Here is a 26,349-nt window from a genome sequence, read left to right as displayed (position 1 = left end):
TTACATAAAACGTTGAAAGACGATATTCGAAATAATTGTAAATATGAAAAAAAATGGTCAAAATGTGAAATAAAAACCGCCAGTAGGTAAAAGCAAGTGAATGTTAATCAGTGAATCATTGAGATTTGACCGATTCATTCAAACGGCTGATTCATTCAGAAACAAAGCATTTGACTGTGTTAATGAGTGAATCACTGAATCATTTATGCAACCGGTTCCTTCAAAAATCTGATTCATTCAATAAATGAACACCATCCATTGCTCAGAGACACAAAACAGTGCTGTGGTCTGTTCTGAACTATTTTCGTTGGCAAAATTGAGCAAAATCAAGCAATATTATGTCTAAAATGTAAGGCATTTATTGCTTTACTTCACTTTCAAAAAATGACTATTTAATGTGTTCATGCATCTGCAGAAGAACGGTACTCTTTGTGTAATATAGATTAAGTTAACTAGATCTACATGAAATTGCCAGACCACCGATTCGTCAAATCTGCTTTGCTGTAGTCTGTGTTTTTCTGACTATTTTGTATTAAGTAACGAATATACTTATGGGAAATGTAGTGGAGTAAAAGTAAAAGTTGCCTGAAATATAAAAACTCAAGTAAAGTACAGATAGTCCCAAAAAATACATAAGTACTGTAACAAAGTGTTTTTACTTCATTACATTACACCACTGACTGTATACACAGAAAACAACTGCATGTATATTATTCATGGCAAGTCTTCATAAATCCAAGTTCTCCTTTTGTTCAACAGAAGTAAGAAAATCACATGGGCATGGAGTGACATGAGTTTACATTTCTGGTGCAACTATCCCTTTTACAATCAGCGAATTAAACATGTATGGAGAAATGAAGCTGAAGAATATTTGACGTGCTTTGCATCTCTTTATTCTGCTAATGTATTGCAAACGTCTCTGTATTGTCTTTTAGATGAAAGAGAGGCAGTAGACAGCATGTACAACACAGAGCCCAATCTCATGACTGGCGAGAGCGCAGAAGAGGAGACAGAAGACAGCATAATGTCCCCCATTGCGGTGGGGCCCTTGTCCCCTCAGCCCTGCAATGAGGACTTCACTCCTAAAGAAGGCTTACCCTATGAGGTGCCCGTCTACATTCCCGAAGATATTCCCATCCCTGGTGACCTGGAGCTCCGTGAGTCGTCTGTTCCAGGGGCTGGCTTAGGAATCTGGGCCAAAGTCAAAATTTGCATGGGAGAATGCTTCGGACCGTATAACGGACTGCAGAGCACCACGGTGAAAGAGACCACTTATGGATGGGAGGTACGTGGAGATGAGGTGGCGTGCATTTTACATGTTGCTTTTTATTAGCTTTATCCTGAAGTTTGAAATTCTATTTGCCCTGTCCCAAATTGTTCACTTGAAATGGCAGTGCAGTCTAGTGGTCTTCTTTCAATTATGTCCATACTGGTTTGGCTGACTTGTAAGTGCTCTAGGACCCAAGAACATTACGTCCAAGCAACATTACTTCACCAAAGTGTGGACTCATAGGAGGTCTGCAAGGGTCAAGTGCGCCCTTTAAGACAGAACCTTAGTGAATACTCTGAAGATATACAGGGACTTCAAAGATTCAAAGGCCGATTTGAGTGGTGCGTGTGGGTAAGCCAACCCTGCGGTGACTAGCTCATAGCCTGTGGGAAAGACATGACCACATTATGGGGTAAAGATGCTCATGTCTGTTTTTTTTTTTCATTTCCCCCTTTTCTTTTCCATCCTTCCCTGAATTTCATTTAATGGTAATTTTCAAAACCCTGATTACTGAAGATATCAGCTTTTCTCCTCTGCCTACGTCTATTAGAATACACTCATTTGGTCACGCCACATGATACGGGTTATGGGAGACGCGTGGCATTTGCATGGAGCCATATTGAACTATTAATTTTCATTTCAACATGACATCGGAGGATATTGAAGTTGCTTCGAAAAGCTCATTATAGGGCACATGCCCCACATGACTGATCAGACGTGAGCCGCTCTCTCTCTCTCTCTTCTCTCTCTCTGTACTCGACTCCACTGATATATACCATTACACTCATTTAGAATTACACATATGAGCAAGGGCAGCCAGAAACATCGTCCTGGGCCCTGTGATGGGGGGGGCACACTGAGGTCCCATATATTATAGCTTACGCACTGGGCCCGAGTGAGAGGAGGGAGAGGAGGAGTAAGAATTTATTTCTGAAAGAAGTTGGATATTTTTATGCTTTCGATTTCACCATTTCTAAAAATGTCTTACAATTTCCACTTAAATCAATGGAGAAATTCACAGTATGTTATTTCACTCAGATGCACTTGTAATAAGCATATAAGTATATATCATATAAGTGCTAAAAACAGGGAGCATGAAAGATTATATTGTGCAATGTGCAGTGGACTTGACTTAAAATTTTTATTGCAATGAATGAACTGGGAGGTAATATTATTTTTTACTATTTTTAATATCTCATAGAACCATGCTAAAAGTTAAAGAGTTATATATATATATATATATATATATAAACCTTCCTTTGAGATAATAACTGGACAGCACTTGGTGAATTAATGTACAACGTAGCATACTATAATTATATAGTGCATACTTGTTCACATACTTTTTTGGCAGTATGCAGTACACTAGCTTTACAAATTTAGTAGCATTACTGAAACATGTAATAATCTGTGGAAAGGCATCAGCTTCACATCATGCTTTCATACAGGAGGCTTATTTCCCTCAAAAAATTTCCTATTTCTGTTTTCGACTTGCCTAGCTTTAATGGCTAGAAAAGGCATTTTAGCTGTCTTGCTGCTTTGCGTTGGAATCTCCACTAATGATGCTCATCAGAATCCGACACCAGGAGAAAGCTTCTCTCTCTTTCTCTCTTTCTGTCTATCTCTGTCTGCCACAACGCTCAGATTTCAGCCCTAATTTACACGCTCAAGTACTTGGGATTTATGTTTTATGAAGAGTACACTCAAGGCCCTGGTTGACAGCATAACGATTGACAAGGAGCACATCTATGGGTATTTGCTCACACACACACACACACACACACACACACACTTGCTAAAGACCAGGGAGACACCTGTTGGACCATCTGTGACAAACCATCTATAAAAATGATACTTGTTAGCAGCTGCCGAGATACGGATGACAGCGTCGTCGTAATTTTAGGATATTCTATTTAAATGAATTATTTCTCTTTTGTTGATTTTTTTTCTTTTAAAATTCTTTCTCCAATCCTAGCTTAGTGTGCAGACAACTATAAGTATAAAAAAAATAAAAATAAAATAAACTTACTGTTTACATCGTGAATCTGTGGTAGATTCAAAACATTGTTCTGTTTGTTTGAGAATCCTCACACAGCAACAACCAATAGCATGACTTTGGGGCGGGGCTATCTGTTTGTCCAGCCAATGACAGGCAGGGGGAGTGTTTGGGAAACATTTTTGGATTTATCTTTGTTGCTGCTGATTGTGCAGAAACCACACACTTCACCTTCAAGGGCTGTCATGTGGCAATTATTTTGCTCATATCTGGGGCATTAAATGTTTTACTCTAAAGAAAAATTAAAACAATCAATCCCTATCACTGAGAAATGTCAAGCTCATAAAACATCTGCTATACAATCTGGAAAAATAAAAGAGCACATCTAAGACCCTTCGCCATGGTTTTAGGGTTCTGTGCTCTTACTAGGGATAGTCATAACAGTCTGACATAGATAGCCATCGCTGCTGTCCCTGCGGACCTGGACTCGGCTACGTCACCACATCGCCCCGACCCTTACACAAATACACAGAAGAGAGAGCAGAGCAGCTAAGAGCAAAGAGAGTCAGAGGTGTTAATAGAGCGGGATTACAGAGCGGCCACAATGGGCCAAACACAGACAGATATCCACCGAGTGTTTGGATGACGGATGTGCTCAGAGCTCACATGGTTTCTCATGACTGCAAAACATGCACATGCCATAACCAATGTCATTCTATGGGTTTCCGTCTGTGGTACAATCATGACTTTTCCATATTTTAGGCTATAAATGATCAAAACACACACACACACAAGACCTTCGATGCTTGAAGTAGCTTTATTTTTGATAGCAGACTTCACTGTAGCTCTGTTACAAAAATCCAGTGAGCTGCCTTGTTGTTGACTGTCTGTACATGAAAAGAACCTTATAAGTGAACTCTTAGAAATGCTCTACACAAGCAGTATCTCCACACACCTCACAAAACAGCTAAAATAATTGTGTAGAACACACACACATTTGGTTAAAAGCAATTTTCAGTACAAACTGAATGTGATGTTTCATGACATTTAGTTGCGATTTAATTAAATGTATTACAGTGTAAATTGATTTTAAATGTGATGATTATATATTAAATTATATTACTATGTGTTTCCAGATCCCTACTATCACTACCACTCGCAAACCACACATCACACAATGTAGACAGCACAATCTTAACAACCTGCAAACTTTGCCTATACCTGCTAATATGCTACTTTCTTTTTCTATTGGTCTCTGGAATTGCCAGTCTGCTGTAAAGAAAGCCGATTTCATTACTTCTATTATTAGTCATTCAAAGCTTAATCTCATGGCCCTAACAGAGGCCTGGATAAAACCATAGGACACTGCTACACCTGCAGCACTCTCCAATAATTTTTCATTTTCCCACTCCCCCCGTTTGACTGAAAGAGGTGGAGATACTGGTCGCTCATCTCTAATGATTGGAAATGTAATCCTTTACCATCTTTGGGTATCAACAGCTCCTTTGAATCTCACTCAGTTACTGTTACCTACCCTTTTAAAATACATTTTGTAGTTGTCTATCGACCCCCAGGACCACTGGGTAACTTTTTGGATGAATTAGATGTGTTGCTCTCAACCTTTTCTGAGGATGGTACTCCCCTGGTTATGTTTGGAGATTTCAACATCCATCTAGATAAACCTCTGTATGCTGATTTCCACACTCTGCTTGCCTCTTTTGATCTCAACCGAGTGTCAACTACTGCTACTCACAAATCAGGCAACCAACTGGACCTTATTTATACATGACACTGCTCTACTGATCATGTTCTGGTTACTCCACTGTACACGTCGGATCACTTCCTCCTCACTCTTAACCTCAACATGGTCCCTGACACATCACTTACCACTCCACATGTCATCTTTCGACGTAACCTACGCACACTTTCACCCTCCCGGCTTTCTGCAATGGTTTCATCTTCACTTCCTTCCCCTAAACTGTTTGTATCTTTGGATGCTAACAGTTCTACTGATACTTTCTGCTCCACTCTCACATCTTGTTTAGACACTGTTTGCCCCTTATCTTCCAGGCCAGCCCGTAACACCCCTTCTGCCCCTTGGTTATCTGATGTTTCTCCTGCAGTTGTACCTGCACTCACTCACATCATCAACACATCCCTCCACACTGGTGTTTTTCCCTCATCATTTAGACGGGCACGTATAACTCCACTACTTAAAAAACCCAACCTCAATCCATCTCTTTTAGAGAACTACAGACCAGTTTCCCTTCTTCCTTTCATTGCAAAAACACTTGAACGAGCTGTGTTCAACCAAGTCTCTACATTTCTAACACACAACAACCTCCTTGACAGCAACCAATCTGGTTTCAGAAGTGGACATTCAACTGAGACTGCCTTGCTCTCAGTTGTTGAAGCTCTAAGACTGGCAAGAGCGGAATCCAAATCTTCAGTACTTATCCTGCTTGATCTGTCCACTGCTTTTGACACGGTTAACCACCAGATCCTCCTATCAACCCTACTGGCAAAAGGCATCTCAGGAACCACACTTCAATGGTTTGAGTCTTACCTATGAGATAGATCCTTCAAAGTATCTTGGAGAGGTGAGGTGTCCAAGTCACAACATCTAACTACTGGGGTGCCTCAGGGCTCAGTTCTTGGACCACTTCTCTTCTCTGTCTACATGGCATCATTAGGTTCTGTCATTTAGAAACATGGCTTTTCATACCACTGCTATGCTGATGACACTCAACTCTACCTCTCATTCCATCCTGATGATCCGACGGTAGCTATTCGCATCTCAGCTTGTCTAACAGACATTTCTTCCTGGATGATGGACCATCACCTTCAACTCAACCTTGCCAAGACAGAACTGCTTGTGATTCCAGCAAACCCATCGTTTCATCACAGTTTCACCATCAAGTTAGGCACATCAACCATAACTCCTTCAAAAACAGCTAGAAGCCTTGGAGTTATGATTGATGATCAGCTGACTTTCTCAGACCACATTGCTAAAACTGTCCGATCCTGCAGATTTGTTTTATTCAACATCAATAAGATTAAGCCCTTTCTTTCGGAACATGCTGCACAACTCCTTGTTCAAGCTCTTGTTCTGTCCAGGCTGGACTATTGCAATGCCCTCTTGGCAGGTATTCCAGCCAATTCTATCAAACCTTTACAATTAATCCAGAACGCGGCAGCAAGATTAATTTTTAATGAGCCAAAAAGAATACATGTCACACCTCTGTTTGTCAATTTGCACTGGCTTCCAATAGCTGCTCATATAAAATTCAAGGCATTGATGTTTGCCTACAAAACTACCACTGGCTCTGCACCCATTTAGCTAAATTTGTTACTTCAGACTTATGTGCCCTCTAGAAGCTTGCATTCTGCAAGTGAACGTCGCTCGATTGTGCCATCCCAAAGAAGCATAAAGTCACTTTTACGGACTTTTAAATTAAATGTTCCCTCCTGGTGGAATGACCTCCCCAACTCAATCCGGACAGCTGAGTCCTTAGCCATCTTCAAGAATCGGCTTAAAACACATCTCTTCCATCTTTATTTGACCCTCTAACTTTAACACTAACTATTCTAATTCTATTCTTTAAAAAAAATCTAACTACCTTTCTAATCTTTTTATATTCTATTTTCTTTTCATTAATTATGCAATTGTATGTGTGTGTGTGTATGTGTAAAGACCTCTAACACTAGCTTGCTCTATTCTTTTTTTTATTCTATCTGTTTTCTTTATTTTTCTTTATATTATATTATTTAAAATCCCATACTAGGTGTACTGTGTTAACCTAACTGAGACTTGTTATAGCACTTATATATCATTGCTCTTTTTTTGTTTTTGATTGCTTCCACTGTCCGCATCTGTAAGTCGCTTTGGATAAAAGCATCTGCTAAATGAATAATTGTAAATGCCGTTTGAAATTAAGCAAGATTTTATATGTAATTTCATAATAACATTTAAATAATTACATACACTATTAAGATTGAAATATGGTTAAAGTTTATTGATAAAAAGACTGCCAGGCATTGCAAACTAAAATATACATTAATGTTATTTCTATTGAAACGCGTATGCAATGTATTCAAGTATGTTTGCAATTGAATAATTGTAATGATGAGGTTACGATGTAGTCCATTTAAAGCATGAATATTTATATATTTGTTGAGGAACCCAACAAATGCACAATGTACACATTGCATATATATAAATATACATAATATCTCTTTTTTTCTTATCTTAAACAGCTAAACCAGAAAAAAAACTGGTGTATTTTATTTCAGCAGTATATAACACATTTTTCTCTCCTCATCTGGCATTTCAAAGGGGTTATTTTCTCTGAGCTCATGGCTAAGCATTTTTGGATCTCACTACATGCAACAGTCATGAATATGTCTTGAAATCCTGTCTTAATAGGCAGCTCACTAGTTTTTCGGACACAGCCGATGTCTGACAGTATTTGCTTGCTGCTGCAGGTGTGGGTTAATGAGAAGAGGCTGCAGGTAGAACAGGAAGTGCTCTTCTGTCTGTTCCCCAGGCTGTCCTGTCTCTACTGGAGAAGTGTTAACTCAGATTCATTTCAGCGAGACGGACAGCTCAATCTCCGAGATGCTTAGCCCCAGGGCTTCACTCCCAGAGACACTCTCTCTCTACAACAAAAAGCACTCCTCAGGAACAAGAGACAGAGCCCGTCTATTTAAAAGCCATTACGATTCCTTTTATCACAACATATTATAACACCGACCCCTTTCATCAGATCTGTTTCTGAGCGGGACTCTGGGGTCCCGGAGAGGAGGGTTTGTAGCCAGTGGCCCTGTCGGTTTAGGGGGTGGATGGTTTGATGGCACTAGCTGGGGTATTGACGGAAGTGCCGAACACACTACAGAACGTGAGATGCTGTCAGATTAGATCCATAGGGGACCGCTGTCACCGAGCCTGTGTGTGTGTGTGTGTGTGTGTGTGTGTCCGTCTACTGCCAGACAAGACTAAAGGGGACAGAGTGAACACAGGACATGTGTGTCTGTTTCTGAGTTATCCATCTTCCTTGAGACAATTACTGACAGGAAGTTTTTAACAAGTGCAAGAAAAACAAAAACAAAAGAAAAACATTAGAAATGAAAATTAATTTTAATGTGAAGTAGAAACATATTTAACTGCATTTTAAAGGGATAGTTCACCCAAAATTGTCATAATTTATTCACCAATATCATTTCAAACCATAATCAAACCAGTGTTATATTAGCTTCATGTATATACTATTATATTATGTATTAATAACATGAATCAGCTTGTATTTTTATATTTTCATATCATTTGTATTTTATTTTTTTTATTTTAATGTAATATTTTGTCATTTTGTTATGTGCTTTTGTCATGCATTATTATTATCGTAGTACTTCTATTAAATTAAATTAGATTCAATCATTTATATTTGTGCACTTTTACTTTATTTCAGTTAATTTAATTATTTTTTAATTTCCATTGTGGTGTTTTATGTCTATTCTATTCTATTCTATTCTATTCTATTTCAATGACCAAAAATATTTTTAATAGTTTTAGTTGTAGTTAATAAAAACAGAACACAAAAAGAAAAGGGCAGAAACATGATTTGATGTCAGTCAAATAAAACATAAATGATATAATGTTCACAGGAATGAAATACCAGTTAAAATATCTTTCAAATATTTTTTGGACTTCCACCAGGGAAGTGATACTTAATTATAGTATACACACTTCTGGCATTCCATGCCTTAATTATGATTGGTATTTACTGTAAATATACTTGAATTAATGTGCTTTAAACTTTCCGAACAGTCTTTTATTTCACTCTTCCTCTGGTGCATGCAGGGCAAATCTGCTGATCTATTTCCATGTTAATAAAATGAGCAGCCTCGGTGAGTATTTTTAGCATTGAATAATTAATGCGGGTGGTAACACTGATAGAAATTTATTCCAACATGATTCTTTTTTATTTTGTTTTTTGTTTTTTTGAGGAGATTTTATTCAACAGTGACACAAAAGAAACAATGTATGAGGGAATCAGAGAAGGAGAAGGCTTGCGATGGTATTTCTTCAAAACCCAGATAAATGATGTGTACACATGCCGAGCCCTGCCAGTGTCAGCGGGTGTGGGTGTGGATTCGATGTTAAACCCGGTTTGACCTCACTGATGCTGTTTAGTGTCATTTATCAGCAAGTTTCTGTACCCATCCCTTATGTCCTGATTAACACTGTCAGAGGTATAAGAATCTTAAGAAAACGGAAGGACTCCGACTGTTTTTGTAAATCAGCATGTAATAGAAACCTGTTCTAAGAATCACTGGATTGTGCCATGCTTGAGTGAAACTGAACAATCCAGTTATAAGCTGTGGTAAGACGCACGTGTGCCATAGACTGCAGTGATTAAAAAATAAAATAAAGTAAAAATAAAATAAAGTAAAAAAGTATTATTATTATAATTTTTTTCTTAAAATTCATGTAAAATAATACAAAATAAATAAGTTAGTAAGCAAGTAAATAAATAAAACAAACAAGGGCTATTGTCATAGCTAGAATTTCTTGTATATTAGATGAACTAAATTGACATAGATAATATCACATTGATAATATTTTCAGAATTCTTGCATCATTTAACAAAAGCATAGGTGAAAAATATACTGGTTGGGAAAAAGTTTATAAAAAAATAAAATTGATCATTTACACACATATTGAACTTTTGTTTCATTATTTGCTTAGATCATCACAGTTTTATTTATTAATTTTTTTATCATATTTTAAGACTAAAAGTTGGGGTCTGGAACAAGGGTAAAACAACATTTTTTTTTTATATAAACAAACACAGAGCCTCTCATATAAATAATAAAAAGTGAAATCTGTTACTGATTGGACTGAAAGATCTTGTCCTCTCTGTATGTAATGAATGACCTCAGCTCAACAGTGGTTTTACAGTACATGAAATGTGTGCTTCACCATTAACTTCCGGTTCTGTTTCACATGATCTGCGGATCTCAAGACCATGACTACGATCTGTTTTCATCTCGATGGCACAAAACCTCAAAGGCTTTGACCTAAGGATGGCTTTGCTGCAATGCAAACTTTCTATTTGCCTTCATGACACAAGGTACTTTTCCGTATCAGCATTATTCATCCCGCTGAAAAAAATCTTAACCTCGCTATTTTCTCATATTTGCCGTGCTGTTGACTCAGTGATACCTTCTGCTGGAAGTGTTCGCTTTGCACCTTTGGTCTACGTGACCGATGTTTGATTCTCCATGGTTGTTCCTCATATTTTTTGCCCGAATGCCTTTGTTTCCTGATCCGCCTCTGACAGGCAGCTTTCATGCCCGTAGTTGACTCTGTGTCCTTGTGCTAACATCCCTCTTGACTTGAGCGCCACGCCTCGGCGCTATCGGTCCTGACCCTGCCTTTCACCTCTCTGTTTGCCAGGCTTTGTGCTAAATTTCTGAGCTGCTAAATATTTGTTGAGATACTCCATCGGCACAGTTACAACTTGTTTGCTCAAATTGTTAAAGATCTTGTGAAGAATGTACAGAGAGGTTGCTGCAAAGGTGAACAATGCTAATGGTTTTTGGAAAGACTGAGAACAACTAACAATTAGATGGGCGATTTAAAGAGATGATAAAAAAATGGTTTAACGTTTGAGGGGAAAAACAGTATATGTACCTGTAATAAAAACACTGTAATACCTTCCACTTACATTCATTTTATGAAGGTTTTAAACATGCCATTAGCCAATTTAATCCAATTCTCCCAGTTTTCAGAGCACTTGAGTAGGACAGATTACACCTAATATTAAACATATGGTCCATGTCGCTGCGTCTACACCAAAGGAGCATTTTAGTAGCTTAGAAAAGATGCCGCCTTCCTGACGTCTTACCGAAACATTGTCAATTATTCGCAGGAACACAGTAATTGATAGTGGGGGAAGCGGGCAGCAAATTAAATGTCAGGATTTATTAGTGCATTGATGCCTTATCATTTGTTCATAACCAATTACCCCATCTGTTAATTAATCTTGCACTTTAATGAAATTCATTCATGCAGCCGGGCGATTACAAGGTCTTTAATTCGGTTTTCTCATCTTTCCTTCTCTCCATCTCGCTTAGCATTATTAGTGGTGTTTGCTAAGGCAAATATTAACACAATTAATATTGCTTATACTTTATTTGAACAAACCAATAACTCTTGAGTTTTAAACTGAAAAAGTGGGTGATCGCTGCTCTGTGTGCATTATTTACACTGGTCTCCCAACCAAGTACCAGGTGGATCGCCCCGCGACATTAATCAAACATTCCCGTAACCTCTGTTTCCATCTGGGTCCGAGCAGGTTAGTGGAGGCCTGTGAGTGGTGCGTGCAGTGAAAACCCATCATTCATGCGTGTGTTGATGAATAGGCCCATCACAGTCTCTTGTGCCCCGAGGCCGCTGCAGACACTGCCTTCTCTCTCCACTACACTGAATGATCACGTTTGTCTGGGATGTTTACGTTGCTAATTACAGTGATATTTTCACATTGGTAGTGTGTATTTGTCTCTTCGTCCCGAAGTTAATCAAATTCGCATTCAAGTCAGTGTTTTCAACAACTTAGTGTTTTCTTTACAGAAGCTAAGATCTAAGAAGCTAAGAATAATATATATTATTTGTGCACTTTAAACAATTTAAACCTGTTACATTTGAAGCATTTTGAGTTTAATCTTAAAAGGTTAAAAATGATCTTTAATATATAATAACAGCTCAAAATAACTTAAAGCCTTTGTCCTTTTCTTTCTTTCTTTCTTTCTTTCTTTCTTTCTTTCTTTCTTTCTTTAATTTATTTTACAATGACCATTCAGTCCTGTTACATCCAAAATATTTTGGGGTTGACTGCTATGGGGTTGTAAGTAAGTGCTGTTTTTTTTTTTTTTTTTTTTTTTTTTTTTGCAATGACCACTGAGCCTTGTTACATTCAAAACATTTGGGGGTTGATTGTTGTTATGGGGTTTTAAGTAAGTGCTTTTATTTATTATTTATTATTTATTATTATTATTATTATTATTATTATTATTATTATTATTATTTATTATTATTATTATTATTATTATTATTATTATTATTATTATTATTATTATTATTATTTTGCAATGACCATTCAGCCCTGTTACATTTTGTGGTTGATTGTTATGGGGTTGTAAGGAAGTGCTTTTATTTTATTTTATTTTATTTTATTTTATTTTATTTTATTTTATTTTATTTTATTTTATTTTATTTTATTTTATTTTATTTTATTTTATTTTATTTATTTTTTGCATTGACCATTCAGCCCTGTTACATTTTGGGGTTGATTGTTATGGGGTTGTATGTAAGTACTTTTGTTGTTGTTGTTGCAATGACCATTCAGCCCTGTAATATTCAAAATGTTTTGGGGTTGAATGTTTTCAAGCGTTATATATATATATATATATATATATATATATATATATATATATATATATATATATATATAGCTAACATCATAAAGAAAATTATATTGCACTGTCATTTGATTTAAGATGTATATTAAAAGTCTACATATTAAGCTCCACCATCCCTTAAGTAAAAAAAAAAAAAAAGGATATGTAGTTTTCATCCTGGACACCACCCTCTTTTTGTTGGCCCTGAATGTTTTCAGATCATTACAGCTCAAAATAGATGCAAAATACTGTTTTGATTATCAACCATAGTGAAAATACAAAATGGAAGTAATAAAATCATAACCAGTAATAAATACATTCATAACCAGACCAGAATAATAAAGGTGTAAAAAAAAAATCTCTTTAAGTCATTCAAAGTTCAGCTCTTTGCCATAGCTAGAGCAACACTCAAGAACCCCAGGTGTGCCATAATGTGTGTGTCTCTCTTCAGAAAAGATTGATGTTTGAGTGTTATTCTTTCCTCAAGACGACGATGTGAAATAACAGTCATTTAGGCACCCAAAGACAATGACGACATTCTGTATAACTGTGAAGAAATGTTAAATTTGTCATTATTCTGGAAAGGAGACTTGGCCCATTCAACAGCGATCTCGTCTTTTTTTGAAACCCAACCGTGTGTCAAGTTGTGGTGAAGTTGTAGGAATAATGACTGTTTCTGTGCTTGTGTGTCTCGGCAGCCTAACCTATCCCTGTAAATCTGTCCTCCTCGTCCGTGGGACACATTTTTCACACTAATTTCCATCAATGACACATCTTGCTTTTCTAAAGAGCCTATTTAAAGATGGCCACGGGTACAAGGCCGGTGCATGTATGTTATGCCACATTGAAACAAAGTAAGCAGGAAACGTCACCCGTCATATTTTCTTAATAGCTGCCTTGAGAATAGTTGTCAAATCAGTTTTTTATAATACATATTTGGACTAATTTCTTTGTAAAAACATATTTTTTGGTGTTTCATTACTGCACTAATTCAGTAAAACAACACCTCATTTGTTGAGAAAATATCAGTGTGTGTTAGACGTCTAGTGCTCGGAGGGCCCAAGCCATTACGAATCCTGTTTGCTAATAGGATCACAAGAATCTTTCTTTCTTTCTTTCTTTCTTAAATGCTCTAAAATAAGCACTCATTAAAGCTATACACTTATTGAAGACATCACATGCAGAACTATGTGACGTGAGGTCAAGAGACATGCAAATCATAAAGTGCTCAATTTTCTTTTATAAATACTTTTCTTTGTCTTTGATTGACGTGCTAGAACCAATGAGGATTGTTCTTGCATGCCAAGCAAGCAGTTTCGAGCTTCCTCTTACATTAGCATGTTTGATGTGCTCTATGTATTTGAGTTGATCAGTGTTTATATGGGAACTAAAGCCTCCATATAATCAGTTCACATAATCACAAAAAAGAAATTGTGTCTTTTTGAAAAACTGGTTAAACCATTCAAAAGAGTACACATTTTGGTAGAATGTGTTTTTGAATTCTGGAACAACATGAGGGTGAGGATTTTATTTTCTGGTAGAACTAACTTTTAATCATCCTGAATTTGTGCTGTGTCTCATGGCTCAAGGCTGGATGTATCGATAGAACAAGATGCAAAGTCACTAAGTATGCTCATGGCTTAATAACTCAAAGACACCATGCTAAATAGCACTGAGCAGATATCAAAAGGCGTCTAGCGTATGAAAGGTATGAAATGAGTAATGCTAATGTTTCTAATGTTTTTTGCGTTCTCATAGTGTACTACCCTCTGCTGGAGAGGGTTGAAAATAAATAAATGAGGTCAAATTTCAATGCATACATCTTCATAATGAAGGATGGAGAAGAGTCTGTTGGGGGCCTACATGGGGTTCAGACTAAAATTAGTTTTGCAGTCAGGCAGCTCTGGCACAGACTACTGCACGTTACAATCGTCCATGAAAGATCACTGCAGGATACAAAAATACATCTTACTGGAACAGGACTGACAAGTCCATGGGATTTTACCGGTGAGAGTGGGATAACATACAGTATAAAATCTGGGATTAGTTTAGTGAAACGCTAACTATATGCTAAGCTAAGAAAACCTACAGAATATTTCGGTTGCTTCATGCGAGGAGCCCCATTTGTGTAGTTATAAGAGTTGCTGCCTATGTAGTTCTCAGGTTTTGAGACAGCTATTTTCTGTCTAGTTTTATCTTTCTTGCTCTGTGTCATCAAGCGAGTCTCTCCTCTTCAGTGTCTCTTGAGCTCTTGGACATCATAGCGTCTGATTCAGTCTTATCAGTGCAGTAATTTAGCCCTCACAGCTTGGGTTTCTGTCAGCCAGCCCTGGCCCATTGTCTGACACTGCTGTAGTTTAGATAAACCCTCAGACGGAACAAAGTCCGTCTTGACCTATACAGACCCAATCGCACTTGTTTCCCTCGAAACTAATTTTTGCTGCTTTCAGGTCTCGGAGAGCGTAAGACGGGATGAACGGGGAGGGAGAGGGGGAAGGAGAAAGAGAGGATTTAGATGGCTGGCTGCCCCTGGCTGCGCTCTTCCACACGGATGAGTCAGTAAAACACATCCCTCTTCATAATGAGCTGCTTTGAGTGACTTCATACTCCCATACGGTACAGAGCAAATGACCTTCCCCATAGAAAAAAAGAATCACACACAGAATCTCAATAATATCTCAGTTGTTTTTCCTAGACAGCAAATATCCCAGTAATCATTCAGAGGAGGATCTCAACGATGTCTCAGACTCTCCTTAGACTTCCCTGCATACCAAAACCTGCAATCAAAAGTCACTGATTTTAATATAAACTTGTTTCTCTTCAAACTCCTTATTTTTTTTATTTATTATTATTCTTTTTTTTTATTTATTTAGAAGTATTATGCATTGAGATTTTGCTGAAAAAATCCCATAGGAATGACTTGAAGCAAAGTGCACTCATAGTGGCACTAATTTGATTTGATTTGATTTTTATTCCATGGACTAGAATAATTTTTGAATAAATTGAAGAATTATGCCAAAAAGTTAGTAAAATTAATTTACTATGCAGCAAATCTTACAGATGATCCATCCTTTCAGCTGTTTTACACTGCAAAAATAATAATAATAAAAAATAATAAATAAATAAATAAATAAATAATGGGTTCCTAATTTTCTTTTTTTCATGGGTTAAATCAGGTATAAATAAATTTCACATATGATTTGAATTCTTAGCAGCATCCATGGTTTTGGTCATTTTTACTTATTATTATTATTATTATTATATATATATTTTTTTTATTATTATTATTTATTTTTTATTTGTTTTTTTTTTTTTTTTTTTGGTAGGAAAGCACTTGCTATTAGAACATAAATCAAATGGTAAAATCCATTGAATTAAGTTATTGGAACCAGTTTTTGCACCTGCAATTACATTTCTGTCTCCACATTCAACTGTCCCTATACACAATTATTATTGACATGAATCCTGAAGTCTCCTGAGACCTGTGGTATCTCAAGGAAGATAAGAATAGAGTGGAAGCTGGTATAGAAGAGGTGCTTTAAAAGATCTCTTTTTCTTCATCTTTCAACTTGATTAGCACTTGAAGATGTAAATCCAAAATCCTGTCTGTCAGGCTGTCCCATCAAAAGCTCCCTGAAAAGAGGAGTAGAGTAGAAGTGGTTGAGAGAGACCCAGCCTCAAGTGGCTGGTCAGGCCCGGCTGAGCGAGGGGGTTCCCAGGGAGATGGAGTCTGCTGGCAGACACACAGGGATTAACTTTTCACATGGCTGGGGGTCCGTTCCTCAAAAGAGCTGACAAGCAAACAGCTTTATTAAAAAACCGAGAAGAAGAGAGGCTGAACAGGAGGGAGTGACAGAGGAGAGGGAGAATTCTTCAGACGACGGTCCTGAGAGAGGATTTCGGCTTGCTTTCTTTCTTTCCTGCTTGCTTACTTTTGCTTTTTTTTCAGTATGGTATAGTTGTTGCATGTAGTGCGTGAAACAGGTGGTCAAGTCAAATAAAAATAAATAAATAAATAAATAATGTTTTTAATAATACTAATACTAATAATAACAGTAATAATTTCAGAAATATATATACAGTTTATTGCAAATAATTAAGCATGCATCATAAAAATAAAATAATGACATTTTAAAATTAATAACATTTCCATTAACTCAACAACAACTAAAAATAAATAAAATAATAATAATAATAATAATAATAATAATATTATTATTATTATTATTATTATTATTATTATTATTATTATTATTAATAATAATAATAATAAATAAATAAATAAATAAATCCATATGGAAAATTCCTTCATATTAACATTGTGCCCTAATTTTGTTAATATATATACAAAAGGTAATATAATGTGACCAAATAAATAACTATGATAAGGTTTCACATCACCCTTAAATGCTTTAATTAGAAACTAAAGTGCTTTATTTTCACACAGAAGAGTCAATTCATGGTCAAATGAATTTGGTAATTGATTTAGTCAGAGAAGCTCTGATTTATTCAAAGACGACTGATTCCTTCCATAAACAAATCAGCAAAGCAGCTGTAGACAGATTGTTTTGACTCCATGTGATAGTAGATCGGGAAATCAAGTCTGTTTACCACAGGCACTTAATATGGCCCATGGCCAAGAGCGGGACAGGGAGGTCAGTGTGTAGGTAGAGTATAGCCTTTCACTGCTATGGACAGATAACTACCTATCTCTGTTCTAACATAACCACAAACCTTTTGCTTTTTCTTGTTTTGATTTTGTAAACAATTCAAGTTATATTTGAATACATACTTAAATATATGCAAATCACATTTCTACAAGTCTATATTTTGCATTTAGGTCATAAGTTAGTTAGTGTTCAAAAGTACTTTTTAGTTTTTATTGAATACACACTCTCTGAAAAAATGAAGGTACAAAAACTGTCACTGTAGTAAAACTGTCACTCAGTACCACAAGTGCTGAGAGTCACACATTATGAGTAATGAGTAATCTTGTTTGAGATTGCGGCCTGACAAGAACATATTCCAATTGTTTAAATTAGACTGTCACGGCAGGGATCCAATGAGGCACGGAGATAGAATCAATTGCGAGTAAGTCTTTTATTAAGGGCAATCCAAAAGGGTAAACAGTCCAGGCAGAGGTAGATACCAAACAAAACCAAACCAAACCAAACATAAACAAACAAGGACACAAGGCAAGAGCACGACAAGATGACGGACATGAATTAACAACGAATCCGTCACACATACTAAGACAGACCGGGTTATATACACAAGGAGAGACAATTGCTAATGGGAAACTGACAGGGTGTGATGATAGGTAATAGTGACAGCTGGGTGCAATAATTAAGCAGGGACGTGAGGAATGTGATTAATCTTAAATCCAAGATGGCGCCGCACATGGCTGCTTCAGTGCTTGGCTCTCCAGTGTTTGTACTGTTTTTGTTCGTTTTTCCTGTTTTTTGTTTAACAAACACGATCAGTTTCACCAGGGATGAACTGCTGAACATTCGACAGAACACACCACATGATATTTTTCCGGATTTCTATTATACAGACGTTTTACTGAACATTGTTATCGGAGGAGCAGCGGCGCTGATCAAGCGCTTCAGGACGCGCAGACGGGGAAAGCGAGCGGGAGCGCTCGTCAGACTCAGGAAGCGCGGATTTCGAACGCCGTTGCCTAGCATCCATCTCGCAAATCTCCGCTCTCTACCCAACAAAACGGACGAACTCCTTCTGCTCTTTCGGACAAATAAGGATTTCTCTCACTCTGCTGCTCTGTGTTTCACGGAAACCTGGCTGAATGACGCCATACCGGACAGCGCACTCCATCTGCCGGACTTTCAGCTGTTTAGAGCGGATCGCGACGCAGAATCAACGGGGAAATCGCGCGGCGGCGGGACATGCTTTTACATCAATGAACGGTGGTGTACAGATGTAACTGTGTTAAAGAAGATGTGCTGTCCTGATGTAGAAACGCAGTTTATCAACTGCAAGCCGTTCTATTCGCCGCGGGAGTTTCATTCGTTCATTCTGGTTAGTGTTTACATTCCTCCTCAAGCGCATGTGAGCTCAGCTTTACAGAAACTCGCTGATCAGATCACAGACACAGAACAACAACACCCGGACTCTGTTTTAATCATTCTTGGGGACTTTAATAAAGCCAATCTTTCCCGTGAACTGCCAAAATACAGACAGCATGTTACCTGTCCCACCAGAGACAGTAATATACTGGATCACTGTTACACCACAATAAAGGATGCATATCACTCTGTTCCACGAGCAGCTTTGGGACGTTCTGATCACTGTCTGGTTCATCTTATACCGACCTACAAGCAGAAACTTAAATCTGCTAAACCTGTAGTAAAGACTGTGAAGAGATGGACCAGCGAAACAGAGCAGGATTTACAATCTTGTTTTGACATCACAGACTGGAGCGTTTTTGAAGCTGCTACCACCGATCTGGACGAACTCACAGAGACTGTAACATCCTATATTAGTTTCTGTGAGGATATATGCATTCCTACCAGGACTTATTTAACATTCAACAATGATAAGCCATGGTTTACAGTAAAACTCAGACACCTTCGTCAGGCCAAAGAGGATGCCTACAGAAATGGGGACAGGGTCTTGTACAATCAGGCCAGGAACACACTGAACAAAGAGATTAGAGCGGCTAAAAAGACCTATGCTAAAAAGTTGGAAGACCAATTTACTTCCAACGACTCTTCTTCAGTTTGGAGAGGACTGAGAGCCATCACAAACTACAAGACACCATCCCCTTGCACTGAGGCTAATCAACGACTTGCTAACGACCTGAATGAGTTTTATTGTAGATTTGAAACCCCCAACACCCACTCTGACCATCTCCCTACACAACCATTAACACCTCCTGCAATCCCCCTCTCCATACCTCCTGCTCTTCAAATCTGTGAAGATGATGTGCGCCAGGTCTTCAAGAAAAACAAAAGAAGAAAAGCACCAGGCCCAGATGGCGTTACACCAGCCTGTCTGAAAATCTGTGCTGACCAGCTGGCCCCCATCTTTTCACAGATCTTCAACAGATCTCTGGAGTTGTGTGAAGTGCCTTCCTGCTTCAAACGCTCCACCATAATCCCCATTCCAAAGAAACCCAAGATAACAGGACTTAACGACTACAGACCTGTGGCTCTAACGTCTGTCGTCATGAAGTCGTTTGAAAAACTGGTTCTGGCTTATCTGAAGGACATCACTGGACCCTTACTGGACCCCCTGCAGTTTGCGTACCGAGCAAACAGGTCCGTGGATGATGCAATCAACATGGCATTGCACTTCATCCTGCAACATCTGGACAAAACAGGGACTTATGTGAGGATCCTGTTTGTGGACTTTAGTTCGGCTTTCAACACCATCATCCCAACAACCCTCCAGACCAAACTGACCCAGCTCTCTGTTCCTAGCTCTATCTGTCAGTGGATCACCAGCTTTCTGACAGATAGGCAACAGTTAGTGAGACTGGGGAAATTCATGTCAAACAGCTGCTCCACCAACACTGGTGCCCCTCAGGGATGTGTTCTCTCCCCTCTGCTCTTCTCCCTGTACACCAACGACTGCACCTCTAAAGACCCCTCTGTCAAGCTCCTGAAGTTTGCAGACGACACTACAGTCATCGGCCTCATCCAGGACGGTGACGAGTCTGCTTACAGACAGGAGGTTGAGCAGCTGTCTGTCTGGTGCAGTCTTAACAACCTGGAGCTGAACACGCTCAAAACAGTGGAGATGACTGTGGACTTTAGGAGAAACCCCCCTGCACTTTCCCCACTCACCATCATGAACAGCACTGTGGCTGCAGTGGAGTCATTCAGATTCCTGGGAACCACCATCTCTCAGGACCTGAAGTGGGACAATCACATTGGCTCCATTGTGAAAAAAGCCCAACAAAGGTTGTACTTCCTTCGCCAGCTGAGGAAGTTTAACCTGCCACAGGAGCTGCTGAAACAGTTCTACTCAGCCGTCATTGAGTCAGTCCTGTGTACTTCAATTACTGTCTGGTTTGGTTCAGCTACAAAATCAGATACCAGAAGACTACAGAGAACTGTTCGGACTGCTGAAAGGATTATTGGTGCTCCCCTGCCCACCCTCCAAGAACTGTACACATCCAGAGTGAGGAAAAGGACTCAGAAAATCACTCTGGATCCCTCACATCCAAGTCACCCCATCTTTGAACTTTTGCCATCTGGCCGGCGCCTCAGAGCCGCAAATACAAGAACAGCAAGGCACAAGAATAGTTTCTTCCCCCAGGCAATCTACCTCATGAACAGTTAAATGTTTCCCACTTAAACTTATGCTTATGCAAAAATGTGCAATATCCTTATATTTATTTGTTTAATATTACATTCCTGCATCTCACTCAATCCTATTCCATTATCATTTATAGCACAATTGTTTATACACTTATTTATTTGCCAATTTGTAATTCTCCCGTAAATTTTTTTTTTTTTTTTTTTTTTTTTTTTTTTTTTTTTCTGTTTGTTGTTGTGTGTCTGTTTACTGGAAGCTTATGTCACTAAAACAAATTCCTTGTATGCGCAAGCATACTTGGCAATAAAGCTCTTTCTGATTCTGATTCTGATTCTCTTTCTAATGAAGTTAAAGACACCGTGGGAAAAGAGGACATCTAGTGGACACCCAGGGAACACAACCCAGACACTGTGACATAGACTGACTCCCCCTGAAAGTCTTTGTATAATTTGCACTGTGGCGTAGATGGGAAGGATTTGGTGAAACGCTATAAGGTTTCTTGTGACGCCCTGGTGAAGTTCTTAAGAATCTACGGTTGCATGCTTGTTGGACAGTCATAGCACACCTCTCATAGTCTCCTCTGCCATAGCCGTCACATTTCAAGATAAAACCCTCTCAGTCTTGGGTCCGGTCACTGTATCCTGCACAGGGCGGCCATGCACAGCTCCTGAATGCTCCTGCAGAAACCAGATCTTCTCATGGCCGGCAAGCAGTAAGGCAACAATAAGCAACCATCTTTTTTTTTTTTTTTTTTGTCAGTGCAATTTCTCTGCTTTTTAGTTTTTGGGGATTTTACTTTGAGAAGTTATAATGTTGTGTTACTCATAAAACAACAACAACAAAAAAAAACATTCATGGTACCCCATTCTATTAAATGCAATGTAATATGTTGATATGGATTTAATTTTGTTTATAAGCAGTTCTGAAGTTTTTAAAGGTGCTGTGTGTTACGTACTTATGCATACAAATACAGTTCACATACTTGATTCTATGCTACAACCAGTTTAAAATGTGCTTTCCGTGTCAGAATATCTGTTTTTGTTTTGGTCTGTTTCCACCAACTGCCAACTGACCCTTAGCAGGGTGTTTGATTGACAGGTGATTTGACCAGTCTTAACACCAAATCATTTTGTACAACAAACAAACCAGACAGGAGAATAGATTAACGTCGGTGGACTTCAACTTGAAAATTGGTGTGTATTGATGTCTTTATGCTGTTCTGTAACGTTTGGGAACACAGGAACACAGGAGACGAGAGATCCAAAAGCAGTGTGAGTTTTAATGGGTAATCCAAAATCAGAATCCAACAAGCAGGGGGTCAAAACCAAAAATCTATCCAAAACAAACAGGGATAGGAACAGGAACAGGAACTAGAAACTAGGAACGCGTGGAAAATTGGTGACGGAAAGTAAGCACTCCATGAAAACAAACAGAAAAAGGCAGGTTAATATAGGCAGGGTAGTGACTATCAACTGAAGACACCTGAGTGCAATTAACAGGAGTGCCATTACTGTGATGAAGGGACAAGGCTTTGTGGGAAATGTAGTGCCTGCGGTGAGATGCCTATGGGGCAGTGAGACCACTAGTGGATACCCAGGGAAACACAGAACAGACACTTTGACATGTTCAAACAAAATATCTTCTGATGTTTATTTCATGCTATTACTAGTAAAGAGCAAGAGATGATCGGTTCATGTGCCACTTGAACTGAAACGCTATAGTGATCTGTCACGACACATTAAAGAGTCACCAAACACTATTTATAGTTTGAATTATAAAAAAACAAAAAAAACAAAAACAAAGCTGAGACTTTGTTTCATACCAAAAGTAACCTGCTCTGTCTAGTCTGTCGGCTCATCTGCGTGAGAACATCATGTGTGGTGTGAGAGCACAATTTCTTGTAGGATAGAGCAACAGTAACTAAGTGGGGCGGGTTTTTGTGAAGGATCAATTTAACCAATAAGATTTTGACAGCCCGGGTTGCCAGATGGAAGCCAGCAAACAAGTTGGGTCAGAGATCACAGATTCTACCCGATGTAAAAAGACTCGGCATCCATCTTAAAAGCTCTATAACCACAGGAATATTAAAAGGAGGATAAATCAACTCATGAACTTATAGTGTAAGGTTTGTTGTCTTCCACTGTCAATTGCGGTCGTTGCGTGACCCCACTCTGGCAACCGGCGTGAGTGTCAATCTGAGGAAGATAATATAAAATAAAAATCTCAAAGGGATTTGAACAAACAACACATTACTTTAGTCATTTTTTTATCAAATGTGCTACCCACAACACTGGTGGCTTTAATACCTCACCCTCTCATGTAATTCTCTGGGTTTCTCCATCTGCTTCTGGCTGTTTAATGGAACTCAATACCACGTCCTCTGACCTGCATTTAAAGGCTTTGTGGTTTCCTAGTAAAAACCAAACCCTGACAACGACATTGACAAAAATACGATTCTCTCACTTGTCATCACTTGTGGTTTGAGTTTCTTTAAATTGTCTTCATATCTGGAGCGAAGATTACCAACTGCTTGAAACGCAATTCAAAAATGTTTCCCTATGAACTCTTAGCACTTAACCTAGCGAAGAAAGGCCTTGATTGCTTTAATAACAATACAGGAAGTGAGAGGTGCTGGAGAGGCCCTACACAGGACCATATTAACACACATGAGGAGGAAATCTGCTCTGGGGAGGTTGATTAGGATCACAATGACGTGTCAGAGAGAAAAACAGAGATGTACAAATACCTGAAAAAAAAATAGATTGAGCAAGCCATAATTAGAAAGCAGATATGCACTAACACGCTTTTACCTTTATTTCTCCATCTGCAACAAAAAGTGTTAGTTGGCTTGTACTGTGACAACAAAGTTGTCCTTAAAATTATGCATTGAATCAAAAGCAAAATTGTCAGTCAGGATTTTTAAATATCTCTTGATATTTGATGGTTTTATGCTCTCAACAGCCGATAATTATCATAAAACAAATGTTGATTTGAATTAACCATGTTTATTCTCATTGCAAGTAAGGGTATCTAACGACTAGGACATATTTTGCAATTTTATTAATATTTTACAGCATAAGGGCAAGTCACACAACCTGTCCATGTTGGCATCTGTCTATTTTGACTGGTTCTGCAAAGAGACAGATGGACACACTGGCTTAGAATGCATGCCAGAAATATAAAAAATACCATGGACATAAAAAAAAATACATTAAAATGTCAAAGAATAATATAAAATATTATACTACTTAAATTGCCAAATAATGATACAAAATATCATATTACTTGAATATATGATATGTTAACCATGCACAATGCTACGGTTGCAGAACCTGATTTTACCAAGTGAGACATGTTCCTGGGACAACATCTTTGTTGTCCCTGGAACAACATTGTGATTAACCAATCAGATTTGAAGAACCAGTTTACAGATTTTGTGAAGTTTACGCTTAAAATCACTGTTGGTGCTTGTACATTAGTGTCATTCATCTATCATTTCCCCTGATTTTAGGGATTACTCATGGTTAAGGTTAGGTTTAGGTGTAGGGATATGGTTAAGAATATATTTTTGGAGTAAAATGTTGTTCCAGGGTCAACAAAATATGTTGACCCAGGAACACCTCAAACTCAGCAAAATCAGGACGTGCGCTACGGTTAGTTAAATGTTATTTGTTTGCATTCAGCAGGTGATTTATTTATTTATTGTTATCAGAATAGACCTGTGGTCCAACCCTACGGTTGAGAAGCATTGCTCTATGATCTCTCGCTCACACACTCGCATATTTTCAGTGAAACACAGGCTTATGAAAAGCAGCAGGGATTGTTCTTGAATTAGGAAAGTCAGGGGCACCTAAATAGGGTCTGAGAAGTAAAAGGGAAATGGGGGGTCAGGCCTGGATTGTGCTTGAATTAGCCAGACTATTCAGGTCCTCCTGAAAAGCTTCTGGGCTCTTGCTCCACAAGCAAACTGGGAGGAAATCTGGCCATTGTCACATGTTTTGAAGTGGCTGGGGCTTTAGCGAGGTGCTTACCTACAGATGAAAGTTGAGACAATGGAGCCGCGCGGCTCAGGCTGGGGCTGGAGAGAGAGAGCGATAGAGAGAGAAAGAGAGAGAGAGAGAGAGAGAGACAGAGAGATAGAGAGACAGAGAGAGAGAGAGAGAGAGAGAGAGAGACAGAGAGAGAGAGAGACAGAGAGACAGAGAGAGAGAGAGACAGAGAGAGAGAGAGAGAGAGAGAGAGAGAGAGAGACAGAGAGAGAGAGAGATAGAGAGACAGAGAGAGAGAGAGAGAGAGAGAGAGACAGAGAGAGAGAGAGAGAGAGAGAGAGAGAGACAGAGAGAGAGAGAGAGAGAGAGAGAGACGGAGGACAAGTTTTCAGGAGGTGGGGACAGCTTTAAAATAATGGGGCATCTTACATGCAGCACATCAATAAGTGAACTTAAAACTCCAGTATAGTTTTAATCAATGTGAAGAAGATTATGTTTTATTGTAACTAAGTTAGAGTTTAGATGTAATATTATTTCTAAAGTTCAAAACATCTTTTAATTTCAATGTGTATTCTGACTTTGTCAACTGGTTGAGTTAACGGCACTGATTTTGTGTGAACAAACTTCTTGAAGCCAACATGATGACCCTTTCAAAGGAAAAGTGTCTGTAATGAGGCTAGTGTTATTGTGCCTCAGAAAATAAAAGAATAGGATGCAAAGGTACTGTTATATTTGGCTTCAGATTTTAGTCTCTGTGAGTTGTTGGAAGATGAACGTACAGTAGATAAGAAAGTTTGTCACCATACCATATCCATCTATACCAGCAAGTTTAGTTATGGTTGAATAATTTCAAGTCATAGTCCTTTAGTTTCATTACTTTCTTTACCTAACTTTTGTGCCCAAAATCCCTTCGCATGAGGGTTGTTACTCACATTAACTTCTTTCACTGTTTCACTCTTGAGGGACATTTGTCTGTGAGTAAAAGTCTGTCTGTTAGAAGAGAGTTGTGTCCAGGCCGTGGGCCCTCACCTCTCCCCTCATGAGGCAGCCCGTGTTTTTCGTCACCATCCATACCCTCTTCCTCCCTTTACACCCCTGATGTCTTTCGAATCCTTCCTTAACATTCTGCCCATGTCCACACTCTCATTAATCAACGTCAAGCTTCAACTGGAGGACAAGGCAAGTATTCTGTGTGCTGCCCCCTCAGACGCTCATACATCTCATTGTTCTGATTCACATGGGCAAAGAAACGGCCCAGAGTCCGACATGAAAGGGATGAGACTGAGAAAGAAAGAAGAGAAGGCATTTCTGCATCTTTCTCTCCCTTGTTCCCTCCCCTCATTGCTCTCTCT

The 26,349-nt window shown here is 38.5% G+C and overlaps 1 protein-coding gene across 6 annotated transcripts in view; it reads left to right on the top strand.

Moving 5' to 3' along the window:
• Positions 1-26,349, top strand: part of LOC132115339 (histone-lysine N-methyltransferase PRDM16-like) — a 211,278-nt gene that overhangs the window by 64,589 nt on the left and 120,340 nt on the right. For all 6 annotated transcript variants that reach the window (XM_059523761.1, XM_059523758.1, XM_059523756.1 and 3 more), the window contains exon 2: positions 936-1,285. In XM_059523761.1, coding sequence (XP_059379744.1) covers positions 936-1,285 — 350 coding nt within the window. The remainder of the gene's footprint in view (positions 1-935; positions 1,286-26,349) is intronic.

This window comes from Carassius carassius, chromosome 34, assembly GCF_963082965.1.
Source record: "Carassius carassius chromosome 34, fCarCar2.1, whole genome shotgun sequence".
NCBI classification, from domain to species: domain Eukaryota; kingdom Metazoa; phylum Chordata; class Actinopteri; order Cypriniformes; family Cyprinidae; genus Carassius; species Carassius carassius.
The sequence above is the reverse complement of the archived record's forward strand: the minus strand, read 5'-3'. Positions and strand labels throughout refer to the sequence as shown.